We start from the raw sequence: 25,619 nt of genomic DNA, 5'->3' as shown, positions 1-25,619 counted from the left end.
TTACAAAACGTGTGTCTTCTGTATTTTTCCTACGCAATAAATGTAGGGCGGCCATTTTAACACAGAACTCTACATATATGGTATCACCATAACAATAACAGCCTCTACAATAAAACCAAATTCTATTTAAGGGGATTAATAGTATAAAAAAGTATAGAAATCATATTAATAAATATAAGTTATTATTATTAATTATTTATTTACTGTTTATGTACTTCAATATTGGCAGGTCATACTAAAAAATGGAAGTATGACCTGTACACCCCTCCTACATACATCCCACATACTCCCCTCCCACCTTTATTTAACATATATAGGTCATCACCATTTTGACCTCATTCCCAATAACCTTCTCTGGAGGATGAAAATCATTTGTATCAAATGCATTGGTCATATCCCAGCCATTAACAAAGCCAACGTTGAGGTCCTTGAAGATAATTTCCATGATAATGTAATGTATAGATGCATGGAAGTCACTGAAACCTTCGTAATTCTTATCCATGGCGCTGGTATTCTCAGTCTTAATAATGACTTTAGCTTCTGGACTTCTGAATAACAGACGCTCTATGGCGCGGCGTATATTATAAAGTCTCCTGATGAAGTAATAGACGGGGTAGCATCTCAAATGTATTCCGATGTTCAGTACGATGGCGGTTCTGTTATTAGCCATTATTAAGTCGATTTTCTGAGCAACAGTGCGTTCATCTTTCCTTGGTGTATACGAGAAGCTATTAAAAGGTAAGGTGTGCCCCATCCAAGAAAGTGTCATATTGTTGACTATATTGAGACGAAACCAATAACCTTGTTGGTTATAGACGGGTTTCAGTGCTGTATAAAAGCAGATACATAGTTATTACTTTATTTACTTCCATGTTTACTATACACTTGTATATACAGCATACACTATAGATATCATTCAGTTACTTGTACTTACTGTAAATGCTGAAAAAAACTTTCAATATCTAACATATCCATGTTTTAAAAAAAAGAGGATTTCTCTGTATTATTGGAGTTTGTTACTAACCTGAGTGGAATGGTAATTCCCACTTGTCCTTCATGTATTTCCAAGGAGTATTACAGAGCAGAGACCACAATTGTCATTGTAATGAAATGGGAGTATTTACAACAACAGTCACATTGGGGGAACTTAAAAGCCCCTTTTACAAAAGATAAAATATTGTATTGTTTTAAGAGTAAGGGGTCATTCACAGTACTGTAGTTAATGTCCGTTGTTTTCTTCATCATAGAATGACAGTAATGGACAGTAAATTGACATGCCAAGGAAAGATCATCAATAGCAGATAAATGGAACAACCCTTTAAAGGGGTTATCCAGTGAAGAGTCCCCACTCTCACCCAAGAAAACCTACCCAACTGCTGTAATACAGCAGCTAGTATATGTACGGGGTACACTTAATGTATGGGGGCCTGTAAAGGTGTAATTGCTGTATGGTGGCCACTAAAGGGAGCAATTACTGAATGGGGCCAATAAAGGACCCAGTATACTGAGGGGGCAGTAAAGGGGACTTTATACCATGTAGTTTGACAAGGCTTTTACTCTTCCCAGACCATCTGAGAACTACAACCCCCAGTAGCACCAGGTCCTTAGGACCTGCTGAAGGTTATAGTTCTATACTTGACAACCAATTAAACATTATGCTGCAGTGCCTGCTCTAATGGATGAGGCAACAATCTCACCCATTAACCCCTCAGATGCCACAGTCTGTACAGTCTACGACAGCTCTGAGTAAATATCAGGAAATATTTTCCACCTGCCGGAGTTTGCATATACTTTATAATGATGTGCATTAGGCTCATCTGCCCAGACCCATGAGCCTAAACAGAACTCCACATAGCTCCTTGCTGGCGTAGAATTAGATTTAGGTGACCCTAACCTATCCATGTGGCTGGGTTGACAAGCTGGGTTCTGTTGCCAAACTCCATTTATGACATTTTAGAATTCAAGATGGTGATTTTTACTCTTTTGTTACAACCAGAACTCACTTTTGATTTTATTCTCCATGTAGTAGAAATACTGTCTTATAGTCGAGTCCCCAAACAAGTGAATAAACCTTTCCTTCAGACATTTGTTCAGGTCTACTAGACTTTCATATGTCAGCAGGCTACATCCGTGTGGATACCATACATTCTTCATGGCATATCCACTGGGATAATTCAGCTTCATTCCAATTTTGCATTTTTCCTTAATGGGAGTATTGCCTGTAAAGATAAAATCACTGGTCAATAATCTGTGATCAGAATCAATTACCATGAAGATTAGTAAAAACAAAAAACTTGAAAGTCTTCAGTAGGTGATACCTTTTTTAATGGCTAACTCATAATGATGACAGAATATAATATTTCAAAGCTCCCAGCTTCTTCTTCAGATATATCTAAAAACAATTTCTGAAGGCTGAATATTTATGTACAACAGGACACATAGGGATAGGATTTCAGGAGGGTGGGGGGAAAAGGCTTATTAGTATATACATGTAAACAATTCACAGTTCCCAGGTTCTTATCTTTATGGTTGTCTTAGTTCAGTGATTTGTATAGAATGACATGAACCCCTGTGAGACATTCATTCCATTCTTCAGAGTGTTAAATTAGGTCATGGCCTTGTACTCATAAATCCGTCTCCGTTTCCTTGATTTAAAATTCCCTCTTAAAATAAAAATTTTCATGTCATTGGTGATATTATGATCTTCCTGGCAGAAATGTTTTGGCTCGGGAAGGTCCATTCTTTGTTGTCTAATTGTATGCGATGTAAGCTCATTCTGAGCTTCTGACCAGTCTCTCCAACCTTCCAAATAGTTGGAAGGGGTTTGAAATCCATGGGTTCACTTTTACATATATATATATATATATATATATATATATATATATATATATATATATATATATATATAACCATTTTGAGAAATTTTTTGCATGTATTTTGGCTCCCAAATGTGTACACGTTGCTGGAGTTGTACTTACCCTGGCTGCAGCGTAATACATTAATAGGAGGAAAATCGGTTGGAATTTTGACTCTGACATTGGATCTGGAAATCAACATAAAAGAAATTATAATTTTTAAAGGAATTTAGAGAAAAGAGCTCTTATGCCCCACTTCCATTTTCTTATATGTATATATCTATTCATATCACAAAGTCACCTGCACTACGAATTTATGGAAAAATATTAGTTACGCTTTAAACTATCTTAGTCTTCCAGGGATTTTCAGAACACTACTGAGGTCTGTGGTTGCGCCTCAACATGAGTAAGGATTACTCCCATCTCCTGACTGCAGAACAACACCATGGTTGCCTTCTAGCTTACTTGGCCCATCTAACCAGGGACTCTAGTTTGCTCCACCAGTGACTCATGGAGCACAACCTTCCTGACACTTCTACTTCTGCCTAACACAAGGAGGAAAAGACTCACTGTCTCCTCCCTTTCCAAAACTGGAGGTTCCTAAGATGTGGGTTGTACCATCAGCTCAACTCTCAGATCAGGGATTTGTCTCCTGAATGGTACTGTAACATCTCTGCCTGTTTATGTCTTTGCACACTTCATACTGCGGCACAGGAGGCGTGTTCAGTTTGATTCTTTTCTTAGAGTTTTTTGTTGTTCTGTGTAAATACTGTCCTATTTCCTCTCCTGTGTAATTGAATTTCCACCACACCCATCTCTTGCACCTTGTTTCCCTCTGTCCATCAATAGTTGATCTTATTCTTGCCTGTGTTATTGACAGCCTGTCTGCCAATCAAGTCTGGGGCAGGTCCTGGGCTTCCTATATACAGGACATCAGCACACACAGGTTCACTAGTTATTTTGACTCTGTCTTGTAAGAAATCGTGTCTGTGGCGTGTGCCAGGGTTGCTGCCTCCTATGTGGGACTTTACGAGTAGAGGGGGGAGCCACCTCATCCAATGCATTTTTAAGGGTTTCATTATAGTGACTGGTGGCCAGATTGGGACAGGAGATTGAGGAGATAGGGGACAGAGAGGACTGTAGAGTATCTGAGAGGTGCTGGGTGTCGATAGCATAGCAGGCATCCACAGCAGTTACTTCTTGCTTATACACCTGTCAAACAGCTTTTATTTTGGGCGTCCGCACACAAAATAGCAGGCATCCACAGCAGTTACTTCTTGCTATATACCAGACAAACAGCTTTTATTTAGGGGGGGCCACAACAAAATAGCAATCCATAGCAGTTACTTCTTGCTATATACATGCAAACCAGCTTTTCAGGCTGTGTAACCCGAAAACAAGGATACAGAGCAATGAGGTCAGGCTATGTACGCTCAATCCAGATATCCAGGGTGTGTACCCCCAAAACCTAGGTGGGAGACACTGAAATTCAGTCCGGCTATGTACGCTCAATCCAGATATCCAGGGTATGAACCCCCAAAACCTAGGTGGGAGACACCAAAATTCAGTCAGGCTATGTCCGCTCAATCCAGTTGTTCACAGTGTATAACCCCAAACCCTAGGTGGGAGAGACAGAAATTCAGTCGGATATGTCCGCTCAATCCAGTTTTTCACGGTGTGTAACCCCAAAACCTAGGTGGGAGAGATAGAAATTTAGTCAGGCTATGTCTGCTCAATCCAGTTTTTCACGGTGTGTAACCCCAAAACCTAGGTGGGAGAGACAGAATTTCAGTCAGGCTATATCAGCTCAATCCAATTTTTAAGGGTCTACCCCCTAAAGCTAAGTGGGAGACCCAGAAATTCATTCAGGCTATATCAGCTCAATCCAATTTTTTGTCAATCCAGATCTGCTAACAGGTTCCGGCCATTATCACATAGGCAAACATGCCTGGGCCCAGGTGCAGCGGGGAAAACCATATTGCCATATCATCCAGAATGGCATCCCCGACCTCGGAGGCAGTGTGCTGTCTTTCCCCCAAGCTGATGAGCTTCAGCATGTCCTGCTGACATCTCCCCACGCCAGTGTTACAGCGTTTCCAGCTTGTAGCTGGGCTGGAGGTTGCAGCGCAGAAGGCTTTCAGATAACCCCTGCCATGAATTTTGGGCTGGGAGAGGAGATAGGCCACCCCTGTTTGCACCCCAGGCCCAGACTCCACTACATTCACCTGGCCTGTCATTAAGGATAAGCAGCATCCCTGACCGCAGCGCTTGTCGATGCGTCGGTGGTCAAGTGGACCTTGCAGCAAAGCGCGGAACTCTGGGCCCGAATGATGTTATGGGACACGTGCAGGCGCAAGACGGGGACAGCACACCAAGAGAAGTAGTAACGGCTAGGCCCAGCATAGGGAGGTGCCCCAGCTGCCATCTGCTGATGGAAGACCTGGGTATCCAGAAGCATAAACGCCAACATCTCCAGGGCCAGCAGTTTTTAGATGAGGCCGTTAAAGGCTTGGGCATGTGGGTGGCTTGCGCTGTACTTCTGCCTGCAATGAAACGCCTGGGAGATGGGGAGTGGCTGGAAAGAGGCGCATTATGGTGCAGGCCAAAAGGGTGGATGAGGGTGAACTCCCCAATGTGTCAGACACAGATGTGTAGGTGTCCAGGCTGGTGTAAACAGTGGAAGAGGCAGTGTCAACAACGCCGGGTGATGATTGTCCTGCGTTTGCTCTCTCCCACCAGGGAGTCCAGGGCTTGCCTTCCAAATGACAGCGCACGCAAAAGGTGGTAAGGTTGCTCTTTTCAGAGCCCCTACTCAGTTTAGACTTGCAAAGTGTGCAAACCACACTAAATTTGTCATGTAACTGGTGACATTAGGCACCTCAGTTTCTCTTGAAAAGCAACGTAACATGAAGTCAGCCATGTGTGCCAGTGTATTACTTGGCATGACTTATAATGAGCTTCTAACCAGCACAGTTGGGGGAATCAGGGTGGATTGAGCCTTGAACCAGAAGAGTTTGGGGCATTAGTGTGAATTGAAGCTAGTAGGAGCAGAATTGTGCAACGCTGTATGAGGAGGAGGAAGAATTGTAGAGGGTGAGTACACACATCAAACTTCATGTCAGGGTGCTTGACATTCCTGGAAATGAAAATGATGGGTCTATCCAGTGGCTGCTCATTTTGATCAGCGTCAGCCGGTCAGCACTGACAGCTGACAGCTGGCTGTGCTTATCCGTGATGATGCCACCGGCTGCGCTGAAGACATTTTCCGATAGCACGCTGGCGTCAAGGCAGGAAAGGACCTCCAATGCGTAGAGCGCAAGTTCCAGCCAGAAATCCAACTTGGAGACCCACTAAATGTAGGGCGTAGTGGGATCGGAAATAACAGAGTTGGGGTCGGCCAGATATTCCCGCAACATGCGCCTATACTTGTCCCTCCTGGTGACACTAGGCCCCTCAGTGGCGGTAGTTTGGCCAGGGGGTGCTATTAACGTGTCCCAGACCTTGGAGAGTGTGCCCCTGGTGGATGTGGACCGGATGGCAGTTGTTAGCCTGTTGGAGGAATTAGTCTGGCAACATGGGTGAGTTTTGCATGAGTGGCTAGTACACGGAAAATCTTTGACCTTGGTGCCTCTGGACATCCCTTTGCTTGTAGCCACCTTTTTTCCTTCTTAGCTTGCCTCCACATCTACACTGCTTTCCCCGCTATACATCACCCCTGTCCTTTTATGGTCGGTGGCCTCATCATCCACCAACTCCTCTTCCAATTGCTCACTCTCCTCTTACTGCAAACCACACATGACAACAGCATGCCCTGATGGCAACTGTGTCTCATCATCATCATCATTACTGAGGACAGAAAATGCTGGTTGTGGGTCCACAACCACAAAATTGCCAGGTGATGGCAAATGCTCCAGTGTTTGGGCATCAGTACACACAAAGTCGTCTGGTAGCTCCTGGGATTCGGGAAGTGGTTCAACAGAGGAAGAGACAGTAAAAGGACCTGAAAAGAGATCCTGGGAGGGGGCAAGGGTGGGATGACTCTGTTGGGAAGATTGAGCATGTTGGGAGGAAGGAGGGGCAGATTCTTGGGTATGAACACGACTGCAGGTAGTGGCTGACCGGCTGCTGGAAAAGAAGCTGGAAGCATTATCCTCTAGCCATTGTAACACCTGTTCCTGGTGCTCGGGCCTGGTCTTCGTTGTACCCTGCACGCAGCTGTCATATTAGCAATTGTGCATGCTAATGTTTCTTGTCCAGTGGAAAGGATGGAATAGGATTTCACATAAGTCTTCCACCCATGGAAACTCATGGTGCAGAAACTGAGGGAGCTGACTTTGATGAACCCTTGGGTTTTATAGATGGAACTCCATCAAAGGTCTCTGCTGCTCACACACCCTGCTCAACATACAGTATCTAGGGTTTCAGAGTGTGGTGACCTCACACAACAGCAGGTGCTTCAGGTAGATGTAGGCATTGCTGGAGTGCATTGAGGCTAGCACCAGGTACTGTTGACTTGCCAAAGTGGTAGCGCACAAGCGCCGCACTTTAACCAGTAGCTTGGGTAAATTGGGGTATGTTGTTAGAAACCGTTGCACCAGTAATTTGAAAATGTGGGCCATGTGTGGACCATGTTTGAGTCTGGCGAGCTCCAGATCTGCTACCAGGTTCCGGCCATTATCACATACGCCAACCTGCACCTGGGGCAAGGTGCAGCGGGGCAAAAAACATTGCCATCCCATCCAGGATGGCATCCCTGACCTCGGAGGCACTGTGCTGTCTGTCCCCCAAGCTGATGAGCTTCAGCACGGCCTGCTGACGTCTCCCCACGCCAGTAGCTGGGGTCGATTCAACGGCGGAGGAGAAGGAGGAGGGTGGTGTTTCAGCACTCCTGCCAGGAATATTGGGCGGGGAGACAAGGCAGGCCGCCAGAGTTTGCGCCTGGTCCCAGCCTCAATTGATGTTACGGGACACGTGCTGGTGCAAGGCTCAACGCACCCAAAGGGCCTAAAACAGTGATGGTGAGTTTTATTCAGTTCCAAAGGACTCTGTGTTTAGATTTGGCTCAGTCGCAGCTCCAGAACATGCCTTTGAAGGCAAGGTTTCCTTTAGTAGCTCCATCTCAGCAGGATGATGATGATGATGATGATGATGATGATGATGATGATGATGAAGCTTGGTTAAATCTGGTGTTGGAAGAAAAATGGGTTTCTGATCTACATCTAAACTACTGGAGCATGTTGTTTGGACTATTAACACCTGATCAGAACCCTGTAGAGGTAATGTAGATTCCCATATTAGAGGACCATTACTGGTAGTAGTGGTTTCAGCCAATTCTCCACCTTTGTGGTCCTCTAAATAAATGTTACCCCCAGGACTTGATGCCAAAATGTTATCAATTTCACAATCAAAATCAAGGTCAATGTCTGGGTCCTCAGTCCAATCCACTGCATCAATCCAACACAATGAGAGTGATGGTTCTGGAACCACCGTTTTAGGGGCTAAGAATTTTTAAGGGGCTAACACTCTGCTGGTGCAAGGCTCAGCTCACCCAAAGGGCCTAAAACTCTGCAGGTAGAAGTCTGAAGTCACCTGAAGGGCCTCAATCTCCTGGTAGCTCAGCTTAAGGGCCTGTAACTTAATTTGGAAGGGCTCACGTTAAGGGCCATAAAAGTGATTTTGGAGGGTCTTACCACATCACACACACACACACACACACACACACACACACACACACACACACACACACACACATCCAAAATGACAGTTCAGGGTGGGTACTGATGGATTTCCCATTGCCTATTCCATCTGTTGTTGTCATGGACAATGTGATTTAAAGGGGTGCTTGTTAATGTTTCTTTAGCTTAAATTTAGGTTTCTGTCCATCCATTTGGGGAAGAAAGAAGGTTTCCAGGTTTTTTCCCACTTTGATAGAGGTTTTTTTGAGTGTGAAAAGTGTGTAGTTGTTAGGCTGTGATGTTGGGGTAAAACAGTGAGTTGGGCTTGTTAGATGCCCACAGGCATGCTTCCCCTTCTGTCCCAGTTGCATTGCAGAGGCGTTGGCATAATTTGCTGAAGTGTCATAGTGGATTTGGTGACCCTCCTGAGTCGAATGGTGGGATCCCCTGAAACAAAGCATTTTCCCCCATAGACTATAATGGGATTCAAATATTGAGTGGCTATTCGAAACGAATAACGAATATTGAATATTTTACTGTTCGCTCATCTCTACTGTAAAGAAAAACATAATGTATTAATTTATTTGGGGGGTTGTAACAAGAAATATAATAGTTTTGGGGGTTTAGGTTTTTTGGGGGCTTAGTTTATACAGTGTTCTCCACTGTATGACAATCCATTAGTATCGGTATTAGCATTAGCATTAGCTTTCTGTATAGGGATTCTCCAGGGGTCTATGAGTACTTATTTCCTCTCAACTTTTTAGGGGATAAAGTCAGGAGTTCCAGGCTGGTTAAGATCCTAGGTCACATGATCAGAATCAGCGCTTGGCCACTCATGTTCACAAGTAGTTGCTTCTTCTATGAGGGCTGGCTTTATTAATATAATGATCTAGTGTTAGGATTGGGTCCCGCAGGTTCCCGTTCTGGCGCATAGCAATACCTGCGGGTCAGACTTACAGCCACCTATCTGGGCCTGTGGACTTCACTGCAGTGTCTTGCAGACTAGCGGTTCTGTCGTTTAAAAAAAAAAAAAAAAAAAAAAATATATATATATATATATATATATATATATATATATATATATATACACACACAGAACCGTAACATCTAGTCTGCAAGCCTCCATAGTACAGGTGACTAACAGTGAACACTGGAGAGGATAATGGCCGGGTGCTGGATCCTGCCTGGAACTCCTGGGTTTGTTGCCTAAAAACCCTAGAAGTAAGTGCTGAAAGTATTGAAGAATTATGTGTCATTGTTTGTGGGTGTCCTTTATGAATATTTTTGTACAACATGGATGTAAGTTTATAAAGTCAAATTCCTGAATTTACTAACATTTTCTCAAAATGTGGCCATAGCTATACAATCCTAAACCTGAGGGTCATGTTAATAAAAATTGCACAAGAAATGGTTCTATATATATAGAACAAAATTCTATGCGACCAAAAACAATATTCATTGGACTTCTAGGGTGTATCAAGGTGGCATGTCTAACCCTTATCAGCTGAACAAGAAACCAAGTTTCTGAAGTAATGCACTTACTTGTCAAGTAAGCTCTTCTCAACTGTAGTGAAAAATGTCTTGCCATATCTCCATGAGATTTTTTCTTCCAAGAGATCATCACAACTAAAATTCGGAGGCTTAATACAATAATAATATTCTTCATCTTGTACATCTTTATATTCACATAGTTCTTGCCTTATATCCAGGTTGTATCCACACATGACCTCCTTTTGTACCTTTCCTTTTACAAACTTGCCCATATGGTCTAAATAGCCATGCCATCTATTTCTATATTTCCACAAGGCTGAGGCTCCTTCACTTGGGTGCATTAGAAGAACTTCAATGTTAACTTTACCTTCCCAGAATAATATGAAATGGACATGATAGGAACCATTATACAAATCCTCAATCCTTCCCGAAGACCCTGCTTCAAGCTCTGGTGTGTATATCCTTGCTCGTAAAAAGTCTCCTCCGTAGGTTTTCTTCTTCCCCCAATAATCGTACATATCCACCTGAACAGTTAGATGGTCTCCAACACAATAGCTGTCCTTTGGATTTTTTAAGTAGACCCTGCTATGTATTGCACTACTTGTATGTGATATATCAGTGATGTTTGTCTTGGGAATCCTTTGATCAATCTCATTGATGATTTTATCTGCTAATATTTGGATATCGAACACTTGTCGGATCATTTCCGTTGACAATTTTGTGGGAACTTCAGGCCTGAATTGCTGAAAAGTAGAGCATTTTAGATTCAGGTACAGTAGGTTATGTATCCACTACATTTATATCTATGTCCAAAAACATTTTATTGAGTCATTGTAAAAATTTATTCGGCAAACATTTTTTATTTTTCTGTTCATGGAGTTATGTGGAGATTTATATTTTGTAGGACAAATTGTACATCATGATGGTTCCCTTTTAATACTCTGTATCATGTACTCAAAAGCTGAAAAACAAATTCAGAATGGGGTGAAATTAGAAAAAAATCTGCAATTGGATCTGACTGCTGATCCCAAGAACAGGAAGGGGGGGCTTTTTCCTCACTATGCATTTAACCTGACTGCAGCGAGGCAGAATGTAGGCATGTCTAGTGGAGGAGGACATTTCCATTCACATTGATGCTTCAAAGTAAAGCACTCGCCTATATCTGACGCTATTATTCACTTCAATGGGAGCACGTGGGATAGCTGAGTGCTGTATTTTTCGCACACAGCCACATTCAGTCAGGTTGTGGTCAGGCTGAATGCACAGCTGGGGAAAAGGATCTCTGTTCTCGCTAGTTTCATTAGTCAGACACCCATTAATCAAGTATTTATCCTTTATTCTAGACAGAGGATACATACTTTTATTGGAATAACCCCTTTCTTTTTAATTGATAGTTATTCTAAGGGACAATTAGATGCCGTCATTTGATCACTTATACAATATACTGCAATACTTTAGTGTGCTGGCAGGGCTTAATAGGAACATTACAGTAGCAGGCCTTCACAAGGCTTCCTGCTGCAACAGCAATTGAATGGCTCCTGTAATCTTGTTTCAGGGGTAGATGGGGTTAGTTTTGGGGTCCAAGGAAACCCGCTCTCACTAACTTGCCTTTCAGATATCATGATCACAATTGAGAGGCTAATGGTGAGCTGAGTTATTAAAGGGGTATTCCCATGTCACATACTCACCAGTCTTTGATGCTGTAAATTCTTCTTTCTTCGGGTTTTGTTGCGTCATTGGTGGGCGGGGTTACATATGCAAAGCCAGCGGCGAGAAGTCGTCGCTTCTATGCCGCTGGCCCTGCGTGTGCATTGGACGTACAGCCTTCACAATGCTATACAGACCCGGCATCCGCTGTAATAGAGAGGCGCATGCCGGGGAGTGTAGACGCAGGCACAGGTGCCTGCAACATCGCTACGCTCCTGCCCTACATGAAGCCAGCAGCGGCAGGAGCGATGCTGCTATTCCGCTCCTCCTCCCCCCCTCCCCTCCGGAATAGCAGAATCGCTTTTGCCGCTGCTGGCTTCATGCAGGGCAGGAGCGTAGCGATGTCGCAGGCACCTGTGGCGGCATCTACACTCCCTGGCATCCGCCTCTCTATTACAGCGGACGCCGGGTCTGTATTGGCGGCCCCTCCCCCCCCCCCCCCAAAGTATAAACTACCCCCCCCTCCAGGCTCGCTCCCGTGCACTTAGCCCCTCCTCCCTCCCCCCCTGAGAGCAGCAGATACATCACTTGACTTTTGACCAGATAAGTCAGGGCTGTGTCAACAGAGAAATGAATAAAGTAAGATAGTGGACAAACAAAACAGTTTTGCTGAAGCAGTGTATTTAGGTAAAGTCTTAAATTCACATTAACAAGCAGTATAGATAGGATCCTTGTGATGGGACAACCCCTTTAATGATGACAAGTACTGCCAGGGGCATAGATAAAAAATCTATCACTAATGTCAGGGAAATGGTCAAGACCCTGAACTATAATGATAAACTGGTTTCAGCTCCCAAGAGAGACTAAATGTGAACATGACCCAGAATAATGCAAATATTACTGAAGTTCACAACAGCTACAACATCAATTAAATAGGGCACAAAATTATTTTTTTTCCCTAGAAATTAAGTATATAATTTAATAACATGAACTATGTGCCCATGTTATGACAGACAAGACCCAGCATTGGTGTGATGTATCTAACTTCCAAGGGGGAAGTTGTATCTATGAATACATTGATATGAATCTGGGAAAAATGTGGCCTTAGGTATTCATGGCTGGGTTTCGGACTTGTACCAGACCATAAAAAATTCCTGCATTCTTGGTCCTGTCTATCCACAAGAAAAAAGATGCCTGATTGGAGAAACTCTGGAAAATTTTTCTTCAGTTATATTTGCAAAAATATTTAACAAGTAATTGTCTGTAATGTAATATATGGTTGTGTTCAAGGAAAACACTTTATAAGGAAGCCTGTCAATATATCATGCTATAAACATTATCGGCAGGTGCTTCACCTCTAAGTTCACTAGACCTGGAGCACTGACTCCCCATTTCTTCCTACATGAGACTGTAAATACATACCTTCTTAAAGTGTTTATGAATGGCAAAGCTTACAAGGAAGAAGAACGTAACAGCCAAAGCTAGAAAATTCTTGAATGACATTGTGAGGGACATTAGACCTGAGAAAGAAAAGAAAGGACTGCAGTCAGTTTCTGGAGGAAATAACTTACTTGGATGATCTAAGCATGTTATTTCCTATAATCTATATGGAAATGAATTACAGTACAAAAAAAGTTAAGCAAAAACATTCATCCCAGGTTTAACCCCTAATAGACCGAGTCAATTTTCATTTTTGCGCATAAAGATTTATTGTATGTAATTTGTAATGGCACCATCAAATATCCTGTACAATGTAATCGGGAGCTGAAAAAAATTCAGATTGAGGTAGAATTGTAAAATAATCCATTTGCACAAATTTCATATGAGTTTAATTTTTGTGGAGTTTACTATATGGTAAAAATGGCATATCACCTTTATTCTGGGGGTTAGTACGATCACGGCAATATCAAATTTATATAGTATTTGTAATGTTTTGATACTTTTTCAAAATAGAAAAACATTTTCGTGTCGCCATGTTCTGATACCTGTAGCTTTATCATATTTACATGTATGGAACTGGTTATGATTAGAGATGAGCAAACGGCGTTTGATCAAATTGATATTCGATCGAATATCAGGCCGTTCGAGGTGTTCGATTCCAATCGAACACCAGGTGGCGAACTTACTAAAAATTCGATTCCCCTCCCATCTTCCCTGGCGTGTTTTGTGCACCAATAACAGTGCAGGGGAGGTGGGACAGGAACTACGACAACGTAGGCAGTGAAAGAAAAAAGGAAAACGGAATTGGCGGCCGGAAACAGATAACCTCCAATTTAGACGAATGGTGGATTTACCATTCGACTAATTTGGGACTGTGAACTATATGAATGTGAGACAGGGACAGATCTACAGGCAGGGTTAGCTAGGGATAACCTTTATTTAGGGGGGAATGTCACTCACCTAGCTCTTTGGGGCTCTATCTTGTCGGGATCCCTGTCAGCTTGCGATATGCGTGAGCTGACTTTTTCCCATAGGAATGCATTGGCCAGCGTTGATTGGTCGAATGCCCGTACACTGGCCAATCAACGCGGGTCAATGCATTTCTATAGTGAGATATAGCAGAGCCCGTGCGGTTAGCCCGGCTACTCCAGGCACCGGAGATGAAAGAGCTCTGCACTACACCCAACCATCCCTCCAGCTACTCCTCCTGTACTAACACGACTAGCTCAGCTTGGCTATTCCTTAGTACTACTAACACGCTCAGCTCGGCTATTCCTTAGTGTAATAGATGATCTGAGCGTGTTAGTAGTACTAAGGAATAGTCAAGCTGAGCGTGTTAGTCTGCTGCATATCTGCCAGCTCTCCTACACACTCAGTTGGATATTCCTTAGTTCTACTGACACGCTCGGCTATTCCTTAGTGTAATAGCCCAGCTGAGCGTGTTAGTAGTACTAAGGAATAGCCAAGCTGAGCTAGTCGTGTTAGTACAGGAGGAGTAGCTGGAGGGATGGTTGGGTGTAGTGCAGAGCTCTTTCATCTCCGGTGTCTGTAGTAGCCGGGCTAACCGCACGGGCTCTGCTATATCTCACTATAGAAATGCATTGACCCGCGTTGATTGGCCAGTGTATGGGCATTCGGCCAATCAACGCTGGTTCTGCCTGAGGAGGCGAAGTCTAAAATCGGACCAGAATGGAAACTGCTGTGGACCGATTTTAGACTCCGCCTCCTCAGGCAGAACCAGCGTTGATTGACCGAATCCTGTAGAATGGCCAATCAACGCTGGTCAATGCATTCCTATGCGAAAAAGTCAGCTCCGGCATATCGCAAGCTGACAGGGGATCCCGACATAATAAAGGTATTGATGCCCCCAGTGCCGCACCTCCCATGAGGCGACCTGAAGCAAGCGCTTCAGGCGGCACTATGCCAGGGCCTCAGGGAGGGCGGCATTTTTGCTAACCTAAGCCAGTCCAGGACAAGCTATCCTGGACTGGCTTAGCACGGAGTGGTGGTTTGGGGAGGCCACTGGCGCAGCGCTGCTACAGCAGCCTCCCCTCACGCTCAGGCAGAGCGCAGGCAGTCTCCGGGCCTGCTCTCTGCCGGCGAACGGTGCTAAGCCCCGCCCCCTTCCAGTCGGCCTGTCCCCTCGGCTAAGCCACGCCCCCGCTCCGCCCCCCTCCGGGGCAGCTTTCTGTACTTCGCCTCGGGCGGCAAAAGGAGCAGGTTCACCCCTGGATGCCCCCAGACATGCTTCCCCTGCTGTCCCAGTTGCTTTCCAGGGTGTTGGCATCATTTCCTGGGGTGTCTTAGTGGACTTGGTGACCCTCCTGAGTCGAATAGTAGGATCCCTTGTAGTGAAGCATTTTCTCCCATAGACTATAATGGGGTTCGATATTCAATCGAATAGTCGAATATTGAGCGGCTATTCGAAACAAATATCGAATCTCGAACATTTTACTGTTTGCTCATCTCTAGTCTGTTAGTCATCTCTAGATGACGTTTTTAATTATGCCATTTGGGGGAAGGTCTGATGGTTTGATCACTTATTAAAAAAAATTTTGGTGACAAAGTGTTGGAAAAAAAAAAAATCTCCATTTGACGAGTTAGATTTTTTTTCTCCACTACGCCATTCACCATATGGGAAATTTTTAAAAATAGTTCTGGCATTTTTGAGCGTGGAGATATGTGTGTTTATGTTTATTAGTGTCTATTTATTTTTATATTTCATTTTATACTATATTTTTCTGCTTTTAATTTTATGATCAGACCCGCTAGGGATCTTGAAGGGATACTATACACTATAATACTAATTTATTGCAATAGGCTCCCAGCTGTCATAGCAACTGATCATGGGCCTCCGATGATGTTCCAGAGGGTGGCAATTGGACAAATATGGCGGTGCCAGTTAGCCACAGGTGCTGGCTGTATTACACAGCCGTCATCCAGCGTGTATAGAGACAGACAATGCAGGGATCTCAAACAGACAATGACGGGTGACCCTTGGAAGACACCTACAGTGCAGAAACATAAAGGAGGCACCTTGGGCAGAGCCACTTAGTCCCCATGCACACAAATCAGTGTACCATTTGAGGTGGGGCCGATTTTGCAACGGAATGCACACAGTTGACACATGGAGTGACATAAAAGTGCATTCCGTGATGTACTTGCATCTATAGTGAAATTTGTTCTACTCTGATAACATGGAGTAGAATAGCACCGGCTCTATTTTGATCTGAATGGTATAGACCATTGGATGCCCCATCATGGAAGCATCAGATGGCATACTAGTTCATGTGCATGGAGCCTAAGCCACCATAAATACACACAAATGCAGACCTGAAAATCTGATCTGTACAACAGCCATATTTCTTGGCCTGAACTCTGTCAAAGATCTGGACTCTCTGCATCATAGTGATTGATAATACTGGGGGTCCCTGCAAGCCAACAGCTTCACTGTCCCATAATGTAGATAGTATACAATGGAGCTGCGATGAGACAGCAATTCCCAGCGTCAAAGGTCACTATGATAGAAGGAGTCACAGTCTCATGTCTGGGTTTAGGCTGGGAAATAGCAAATTTTGCAGTGTGACTCAAATATATATATATATATATATATATATATATATATATATATATATATATATATATCAGTGAGAACAACAGTGAGCGAGTACTGTTATATGTAGACATATAATTAAAAATCTGCATGTAAAAGCCAGAATGTGTAAAAACTGTACTTTTGTGGCACTTCCCCTCTCAATCGCTACTTATTTGTAGCTGCAGCTGCTTCCAGTCCTGACAATGTTTTTTTACCAATATCTCTGGAAATTATTCTGGTTGTAGTGTGTGATCCTGGTACCATATGAAAGCTCAAAGTCTCATCTCAGCGCTCATGACACCAGAATAACTATTCTATGTTATAAAATCCCTAAGATGGAGCAGTTTGAAGTGGCTGCCCCAGCCTCAGCTTCCCCACGTTTTACACAAGACCTAGTGAAATCAGTGTAGAGATTTCATCTCTCAAAAGAGAATCAAAGAAAAGAATAAAGAAGCACAGGATCTCACAGTAAGAAGCCAATATTTGTTAAGACATACTACTAGTAGAAATGAGCGATCGGCGTTCGATCGAATTGATATTCGATCGAATATGAGGCTGCTCGAGATATTCGATTACAATCGAATACCACGAGGAAAACACACTAAAAATTCGTATCCCCCTCCCACCTTCCCTGGCGCTTTTTTTGCACCAATAACTGGGGAGGGTGGGACAGGAACTACGACAACGTAGGAATCGAAAAAAAATTGGAAAAATTAATTGGCTGGCTAAATCAGGTGACCTCCACTTTATACGAATAGTCAATTTCAGATCCGGGTCATATGAGACTGTGAACTATGTGACTGTGAGACAGGGATAGATTTACTGGCAGGGTTAGCTATGGATTACCTTTATTTAGGTGGGAATGTTACTCAAACAGCTCTTTGGGGCTCTATCTCGTCGGGATCCTTGTCAGCTTGCGATATGCGGGAGCTGACTTTTTCTCATAGGAATGCATTGACCAGCGTTGATTGGCCGAATGCCATACAATGTACAGCATTCGGCCAATCAACGCTAGTTCTGCTGGAGGAGGCGGAGTCTAAGATCGGTCCACAGCAGTCTCCATTGTGGTCCGATCTCAGATGTAGCAGTGTTGAGTGCACAACTCTGCTATACCTGAAATGTAGCAGTGTTGAGCGCACGCTGAGCTCTACTACACCCTCAGATGTAGCAGAGCTGACTGTGCTGAACCCTGCTGCATGTCATATGTAGCAGAGCTGACTGTGTGCTGAACCCTGCTGCATGTCAGATGCAAGCTGACAGGGATCCCGACTAGACAGTGGCGTAATACAGGCCCCCAGGCATGCTTCCCCTGCTGTCCCAATTGCATTCCAGAGGTGTTGTCATCATTTGCTGAGGTGTCATTGTGGACTTGGTGACTCTCCTGAGTCGAAGTGTTGCTTTCCCCTGAAATAAAGCATTTTTCCCCATAGACTATAATGGGGTTCAATATTTGTTGGAATAGTCAAATATTGAGGGGCTATTCGAAACGAATATCAAATATTGAATATTTCACTATTCGCTCATCTCTAACTACTAGGAAATCTAAAGTTAGGTATCATGTTTAGCTACGCTTTAAGCCTCTGGTTTCCTTGACACATTTAGTCCAAACTCTGTTTTCCTAGGCTCTCCTTAGGCTAAGGAGCTTCTAATCTAGTCAAGTAGTTTAGACCTTATGGAATCTGTACGAAAACTGTGTTTTGTTTTGTTTTTAATGGGAAGAAATAGTGATATTTGCAAACCACAGTATAGAATTGATGTTGAAATAGAGGAGGGTGTTCATATCTGTCAAACTTTCCAAACGTGTCATCATAACCATCTGGTTACACTTGTTTTTCCCTGGAAGATTACCAAGAAACTTTTATTCATAATGTCCTTCATATTATTGGACATCCTCAGAAAAATTTTATAGACTTGTAGTAATAATACAGTAGATCAAGGAAATTATCATCTTGTAATCTCAGACACCGACTGACAATGATCAAGCCCTTTTTAAGGTACTTGCAATTAAAAGGAATACCAGATGTTTTTGGAACTGGTTGTAGGGGCGCAGTTACTTCTGAGGGGTTCAAAAGGTTTGATCCTAACAACTTAGGCCTTATGTACACAACAGTGATGTACAGTGTACACTGTAACATCTATGAAAAATGGCCATCTTTGCCCATTGAAGCCATTCATATGACAGTGGCTGTGTGATCGCCGTTTTAGGAATGATCCTCACATGGCAGTTTGAAAACCCATGAATGTTTATGGGAATTCAATGAAATGGAAAGACGGCGCTCTCAGGTCACAACAGGATTTTATTGAATAAGACAATGATGCACAACGCTAAAAAATCACCGCGTTTCGGGCACACCTGCCCTTTCTCAAGTGTGTAACTAATTAGAAAATAGATAAAACAAGTATTCACTTCAACGGTTTTTTGGCCAGAAAAGCACTTAGGCCTAAGTTAAAATATACAATGAATTAAAAAAATAAAAATACATAATTTATAAAACGATAGTAAAATAAATCTCATATACCAACCTTATCATTTAAAATACATATTATATTATTTTGATACATTCTACAGTCCAATCAATAAATAAAACCTCAAATTTCCTTTAAAAATTACTGTAATAAATCTCATCAGTCATTCAAAATATAAATAGTCACAAATCTATATAAACATAATAACAAGTAAATGTGCCAAATCATCTCAATCTCATGATAGAAAGCCCTTGCATATCAGACGCTGATTGTTAGCATGCATCATTGTGTTGTTATTTATATCAATGTGGCTTCCAGTAATCCCCAGTTTTCAACTACAGCAAAAAAGGAGGAACATAGAGAGTCTTGCCTTCACACAAAGCTCGGTCAGTCCGGAAGATGTATACAAATTGTATGCCTTGTGCTCCTAGGTTTAAATATAGTGGAGCTCGTTTAGTTCCCTACATTCCTTGGAGTGTTTCCGGATGGTGCGTTCCAGGTTGGAGCGCATATATGCGCAAAGTATTAAAACTACACAGCAATGCGCTCCAAGTTGAAGCACATACGTGACTTGCGCATGCGTGGTATATTTAGCATTATGAAGCGCATAGCTAAGTGCTCATACGTGATATGCATATGCGTGGTATGATTACCATTACGGAGCACGTGACTGAGTGCTCATGCATAATTCGCGCATGCGTGGTGTATTTAACATCGCGGAACACATGACTAACCGCTCATATGGTAAATAAAAGGTATTGATGTTTTTTCTAATTTCTCCCTAATATTACAAATGAATTGGAGCAACTAATAATGAAAACAATTGTTTTAAAGACAACAGATATAGTAAAAAAAAAAATTATATACCGTATTTTTCGGACTATAAGACGCACCCAGGTTTTAGAGGAGAAAAATAGGGAAAAAAAATTTTCAGGCAAAAAATGGTAAAATATTTAATATATGGGAGTTGTAGTTTTGGAACAGCTGCAAGGCCACATTGACAGGTGACCCTGCAGCTGTACGGGGATGTATAGGGCGTTTTTTTTGTGGGGCCAGGTGTAGACCGGGCATTTTCAGACACAGGGATACCTAATGTATATGTTTCACAGTAATGTTATACTTTTATATGTATTCTAGGGAAAGGAGGTGAACTTTTATTTATTTTATTTTTTATTATATTTTTTTTAAGTTTTTTTTTTTTTTTTTTACTATTTTAATATCCCCCGCCTAGGGGGTTTGAACCTGCAATCATTTGATTGCAAGTCCCATAGACGGCAATACAAGTGTATTGCCGTCTATGAGAGATTCTATACATTACTATCGCGGAGGGTCATAGACCAGCCGCGATAGTAATATATATCTATGACAGGCCTGGGAGCCTTCATTAGGCTCCCGGCTGTCATCGGAACAGGCCGGCTCCTGCGGCCTCGCCGTGCAGGAGCCGGCCTGCATCACTAAAGGTATGAGGCCGGGGGGGGGCTAACTAACTGTCGGGACCTGCGGAGGAGCAGTGGGTTTGCAGCATGGCCGTGCTACTGCCACCGCTGGTTTTCTTCAGCGGCAGTAGCGCGGCAATCCGCAGGCCCCGGCAGCTAAGACAGTCCCCGGCATCTGCTGTAATAGACCGGCGGATGCCAGGGAGTGTCTTAGCTATCGGGGCCTGCAGTATTGTCACACTCCTGACGCTGAAGAAAACCAGCGGTGGCAGTAACGCGGGAATCTGCAGGCCCTGGCAGCTAAGACACTCCCCGGCATCCGCTGGTCTATTACAGCAGATGCCGGGGACTGTCTTAGCTGCCGGGGCCTGCGGATTGCCGCGCTACTGCCGCTAAAGAAAACCAGCGGTGGCAGTAGCGCGGCCATGCTGCAAATCCACATTCAGACTATAAGACGCACCCTCATTTTCCTCCGAAATTTGGGGGGAAAAAAGTGCGTCTTATAGTCCGAAAAATACGGTATATATAATATATATATATAATTTTTTTTTTTTACTATATCTGTTGTCTTTAAAACAATTGTTTTCATTATTAGTTGCTCCAATTCATTTGTAATATATATATACATACATATATATATATATATATATATATATATATGTTACAGACTGGGACCAAGTATATACATAAGTATATAATTACATATTACATATCCCAGTATCTGTTATTTGTTCTTTCTACAGCTACCCCAGTAAGTGGCCATTCACTGCAGATAGTTAGGTACCAGATGCTCTTGTTCAGTTGACAGTTTTTTTAAAAAAATTCAACAAGTTTTATTGATTTTTCAAATTAATTTTATGGGGATACAGAACAAAGAAAAGGGTAGGGGTACAGGAAATTCAATCAACTGTAAACTAGCAGCCGACATAAGCATAATGGCAGCCTACCCAAAAACATATTAATGCATTACATATGTGAATCCTCAAATTCGTGAACTGCCGTAGTATTATGGAGTAAGCTAGGTAGGGGATAGGAGGGGTAATAAGAATAGATGAGGGAAGTGAGAAAAAGGGGGGGTAAGGAGGGTAAGGAGGGGATCTGTTGGGACAAGGGGTACAGCCAGCATTCGACCAACCATTGCGTCCTCAGCAGTGTAGCCATTGGTTATTGCTCTGGGAGGTTCCTCTACACAGTGTAGAACATTCTCCGAAATGCAACAAGTCCAGAGGAAGGGTAGTTCATGACTTTAACCATGGGGCCCAGGTTTTGCAAAACTGTTCGATTCGCCTATCAGACCAGGCGACCAGCTACTCGAAGCGCGCAAGCTCTTGGACTTTCGATTCCCATAGTGAGATTGGTGGGGTGATCTGTTGACGCCAGAAGTGAGGGATGAGTAATTGGCTGCTGCTAGTAATTGAGTGGTTATATCATCCTTGTGTGGGGAGTAGGTGTCATTTGGCAGGGCTAAAAATAAGATTTCAGGGGTGAGGTCCAGAGGTTTCTGTGTAATCCTCTGGATGCGATCTTTGATGCTCTTCTAGAAGGGTACAAGAGGACATGTCCACCATATGTGGAGATAATTCCCCACTTCTGTGAAACATCGCCAGCAGGTCTCATCATCTGAGAGACCCCTATGGTGAAGCTAGTCCGGGGTCCTGTACCATCTGGACAGGAGTTTGTAATGGCACTCTTTCATTCTTATGCATCGTGAGAATCCTTGGGAAGATTTCAAGATCTTCCAGTTCACAGTTTATTGGTTGCTTTACATCGTTTAATCAAGGTTACAACAGTTCATTGACCTACTTTTAAAAATTTTGAATTTAATATTTTTTAAAGACTATAGTGTTATTCTAAAATGTACAAAAACATGCACAAGAATTACATGTTGACATTATCTAATGTGGATCTCTCACAATATATGATATATGAAAATTAGGCTTGGCTGTGTTGTAAATGCAATAGGTAAATGTGGCTGCTATCACTGGGCCATCTAAGAAAAGGAGCATGTTAATAAACTGCACTCATATTATCCATGCTCCTTTTTTTGGACCCTGGTATGACAATTACAAACTTTTGTAAAGCACTTTTCTCACAGAGACTCAAAGCACAGAGAGACTTGTGGATTTTGGGAGTTAGTGGCTGCCATACAGACGCTCATACCCAACACACACAAGGGTCAATTGTTTGATAGGTAGAATTTACCTATGATTATATTTTTGGCATGTGGGAGGAAAATGGAGAACCTGGAGGAAACCCATGCAAACACGGGAGGAACATACAAACTCCATGCAGACAGACAGTTCTAACCACTGAGCCCCTGCGCTGCCTTAGTAGATCACCTAAATCAAGTTCCACAAAAAGTGAAAAAGTCATCAAAATATTACAAGTAAAATATATCATGTATCACACCAAAAACCCTGCATGTGAGCTATGTAAGAATTTTTTTCTATACCAACAATAATGACCTTAAAACACTTCACTATGTTCCTATTATCTGAAACTTGACTATCGATACAAGTTCACAGCTTTTCAATCTTTTGCTTAAACCTATAAATGGACAGGTTTCTCTGCAAATTCCAAAAATTTGCAACCAATTCTCATCTCTAAATATCACAACTGATAACACAAATTTACATTGTTGTGCCTAGCTGGTCTCTTAGGTCTCAGCCCCTCTGTGGTCTTATTTATGTGATGTCAAATGTAAATCCCTACAGCTGAACCAAGAAGAAATCCAGAGCACTTATATTACCTGAAATACCAAAGCCTGCAAAAAACTGAAATTCCTGTAAGAAAATACAATTATTATGTTGTCAATGTATAGATTATCATTCATCTTTGAATCAAAAATCAAATTAACAAAACTTTGAAAAAAATAAAAAAAAATTTTTCCAAAACATTTTTTTCATCTCCACAATCACAACATTTTGTGTGCTCTCATGTCTGCTATTTTTGCTTCTGTTAAATCCTCATTTTTGAGACCTCATAAAAATCTGTTCCGCTTTGTATCTGATGCTTAACCGACTCCTTTCTCTTTCGTTCAAGTTTTTCTTCTCAATTTTGTTCTAATTTATGGGTAAAAAATGTTTTATGCTTGTGAAATGAGTTCCTTACCTTGTTTCTGCCTTCTCATATGCTGCTGTTATCAACACTCTGATAACAATTGAATCATTGAGAAATGTAGGCTACGTACTGAGAGATCATAAAAAAATAGTGGGTGTCAACGGCAATAAAAAGCTTGATAATATTTTGCAAACCAGTTTTTAAAAATGGAGGCTTCGCTGTCTAGCCAAGAGTTCAATTCTTAATTTGATGTTTTAACAAACTTTACAATATAGTTGTGTTATATACGTGTATATATTGTGGCGAAGTTAGCTTGGTAGAAGCAGTGGTGCGGACCCAAACAGTCAAGATAGGAACACAATATATGCAGCAAAACGGTTTATTTAGAGAAAAAAAAAACATGAAAATAAATAAATCTTGACTTCAGGCACAAAATGAGCAATACAAAATACAGCCTTAACTTCAGGCAAAAAAAAAAAAAACCTGCTTGAGCAACTAACTGAACAGAACTGATAACCTAACTATACATGTGGCTTACTTCCAGCCACACAAACAAAACAAGCGCAATATTGTCTCACCGGACTCAGGGTTACAGGACAGAACCACCCACCTCCTTTCACTCCATGGAACTGTATGGATCTGCAGCCTTTTTCTGGCCCAGTAATGAGCCAAGGATCTACACCTGGGCTGAGGCCTATGCTAGATCCATCCTGGACCACACATATGTCAGAAACCTGGGGCTGATGTATCTGGACTCCAGCCCTCTTCCTGTCACCTTCTCACATACGCCCCCCCCCCTTGCTCAGACCTGTAGGGACGGATAATTTTGACCCACATACAATGGGTCCTGGATAGAGTATCAGCATTTCCCTGCAGCTTGCCTGCCCTGTGTTCCACAGTGAACTTAAAGTTTTGCGGGGTCAGAAACCATTTGGTGACTCTGGATTTTCTCTTCTTAGTGTGGCACATCTGTTAGTGGGGAATGATCAATGACTAGCTTAAAGTGTTGGCCCAGGAGGTAGTACCTTAGTGATTCCAGGGCCCATTTAATGGCTAAGCATTCCCTCTCCACAATGCTATAGTTACAGTACACATTTGTGGTTCAGATGCAGTTTTTGCTGAACAAGTGGGTTGAGCAAACAGGGACACCTGCCTAGAGTTGCTGCAGTCCATGGGCTCAGTCATTAGGGGATAGTATTCAGCAATGTGACCCAGTTCATCGCACCGCCAACATCTGAGATGGTATGGCTCTCCATTCTGAAACCTGGGTTTAAAGTTCACAGTCCCAGGTGCCTGTTTCCCCTCTGAGCATTCTCCCACTACAACCTTCCTTACCCCTACAGTAGTCGGTACAGTCTTACCAGTCTTAGGGGTAACAGATCTGGGAGATGTCTGCAGTAGCTCCTCGGTGGCTCGGTACCATTCCACTGAACACACCAGCTGCTCAGCCGTTGTAGGTCCCGCTTGTCCAACCCAGCGCTGAGTCGTAGGTGGAAGCGATCTAATACCACTATCAGTACCTCTCTCTCCATCATCTGTGCTGGAGTGGCCTCCTTAGGCTGAAGTCATTTTTTGACCAGATACACCAGGTCATGCAACTGGGATTGGGGTGGGAGACTCTCAGAGAAAGTCCAGTGGTGCACTTTTCCAGCAAGTATGTGAATGTTCACATTAAGACGTGCCAAGATCTCACCTCTCAAATTAGAGTATTCCTTACCCTCCTGTTCACATAGATCATAGTAGGCCTTTTGAGATTCCCAGTGAGAAAGGGTGCCACTACATCAGCCCACTGATCCCTTGGCAACTTCTCCTGCTTGCCCACTCGCTCATAAACTCACAGATATGCCTTCACGTTGTCTGTGGATGTCATCTTTTGCAGTGAACTCTGCATGGCAGCTCGGGCAGCGGTCTGTACCCTCTGGGACTCTTTTGCACCAGTACACTCTCCTGTCAT

The 25,619-nt window shown here is 42.8% G+C and overlaps 1 protein-coding gene across 1 annotated transcript; it reads right to left on the bottom strand.

Moving 5' to 3' along the window:
• Positions 1-304: 304 nt before the first annotated feature.
• Positions 305-25,619, bottom strand: LOC142210102 (NXPE family member 4-like). Its single transcript, XM_075279130.1, has 8 exons — positions 25,581-25,619; positions 24,752-25,144; positions 23,355-23,388; positions 13,091-13,188; positions 10,073-10,764; positions 2,979-3,043; positions 2,004-2,219; positions 305-828 (listed from the first exon to the last, which is right to left on the bottom strand). The coding sequence occupies exons 1-8, from the start codon at positions 25,617-25,619 to the stop codon at positions 305-307; spliced, it is 2,061 nt and encodes a 686-aa protein (XP_075135231.1).

This window comes from Leptodactylus fuscus, chromosome 6 (genome assembly GCF_031893055.1).
Source record: "Leptodactylus fuscus isolate aLepFus1 chromosome 6, aLepFus1.hap2, whole genome shotgun sequence".
NCBI classification, from domain to species: domain Eukaryota; kingdom Metazoa; phylum Chordata; class Amphibia; order Anura; family Leptodactylidae; genus Leptodactylus; species Leptodactylus fuscus.
Note: the sequence above shows the minus strand (reverse complement) of the source record. Positions and strands in the feature narration are given on the sequence as shown.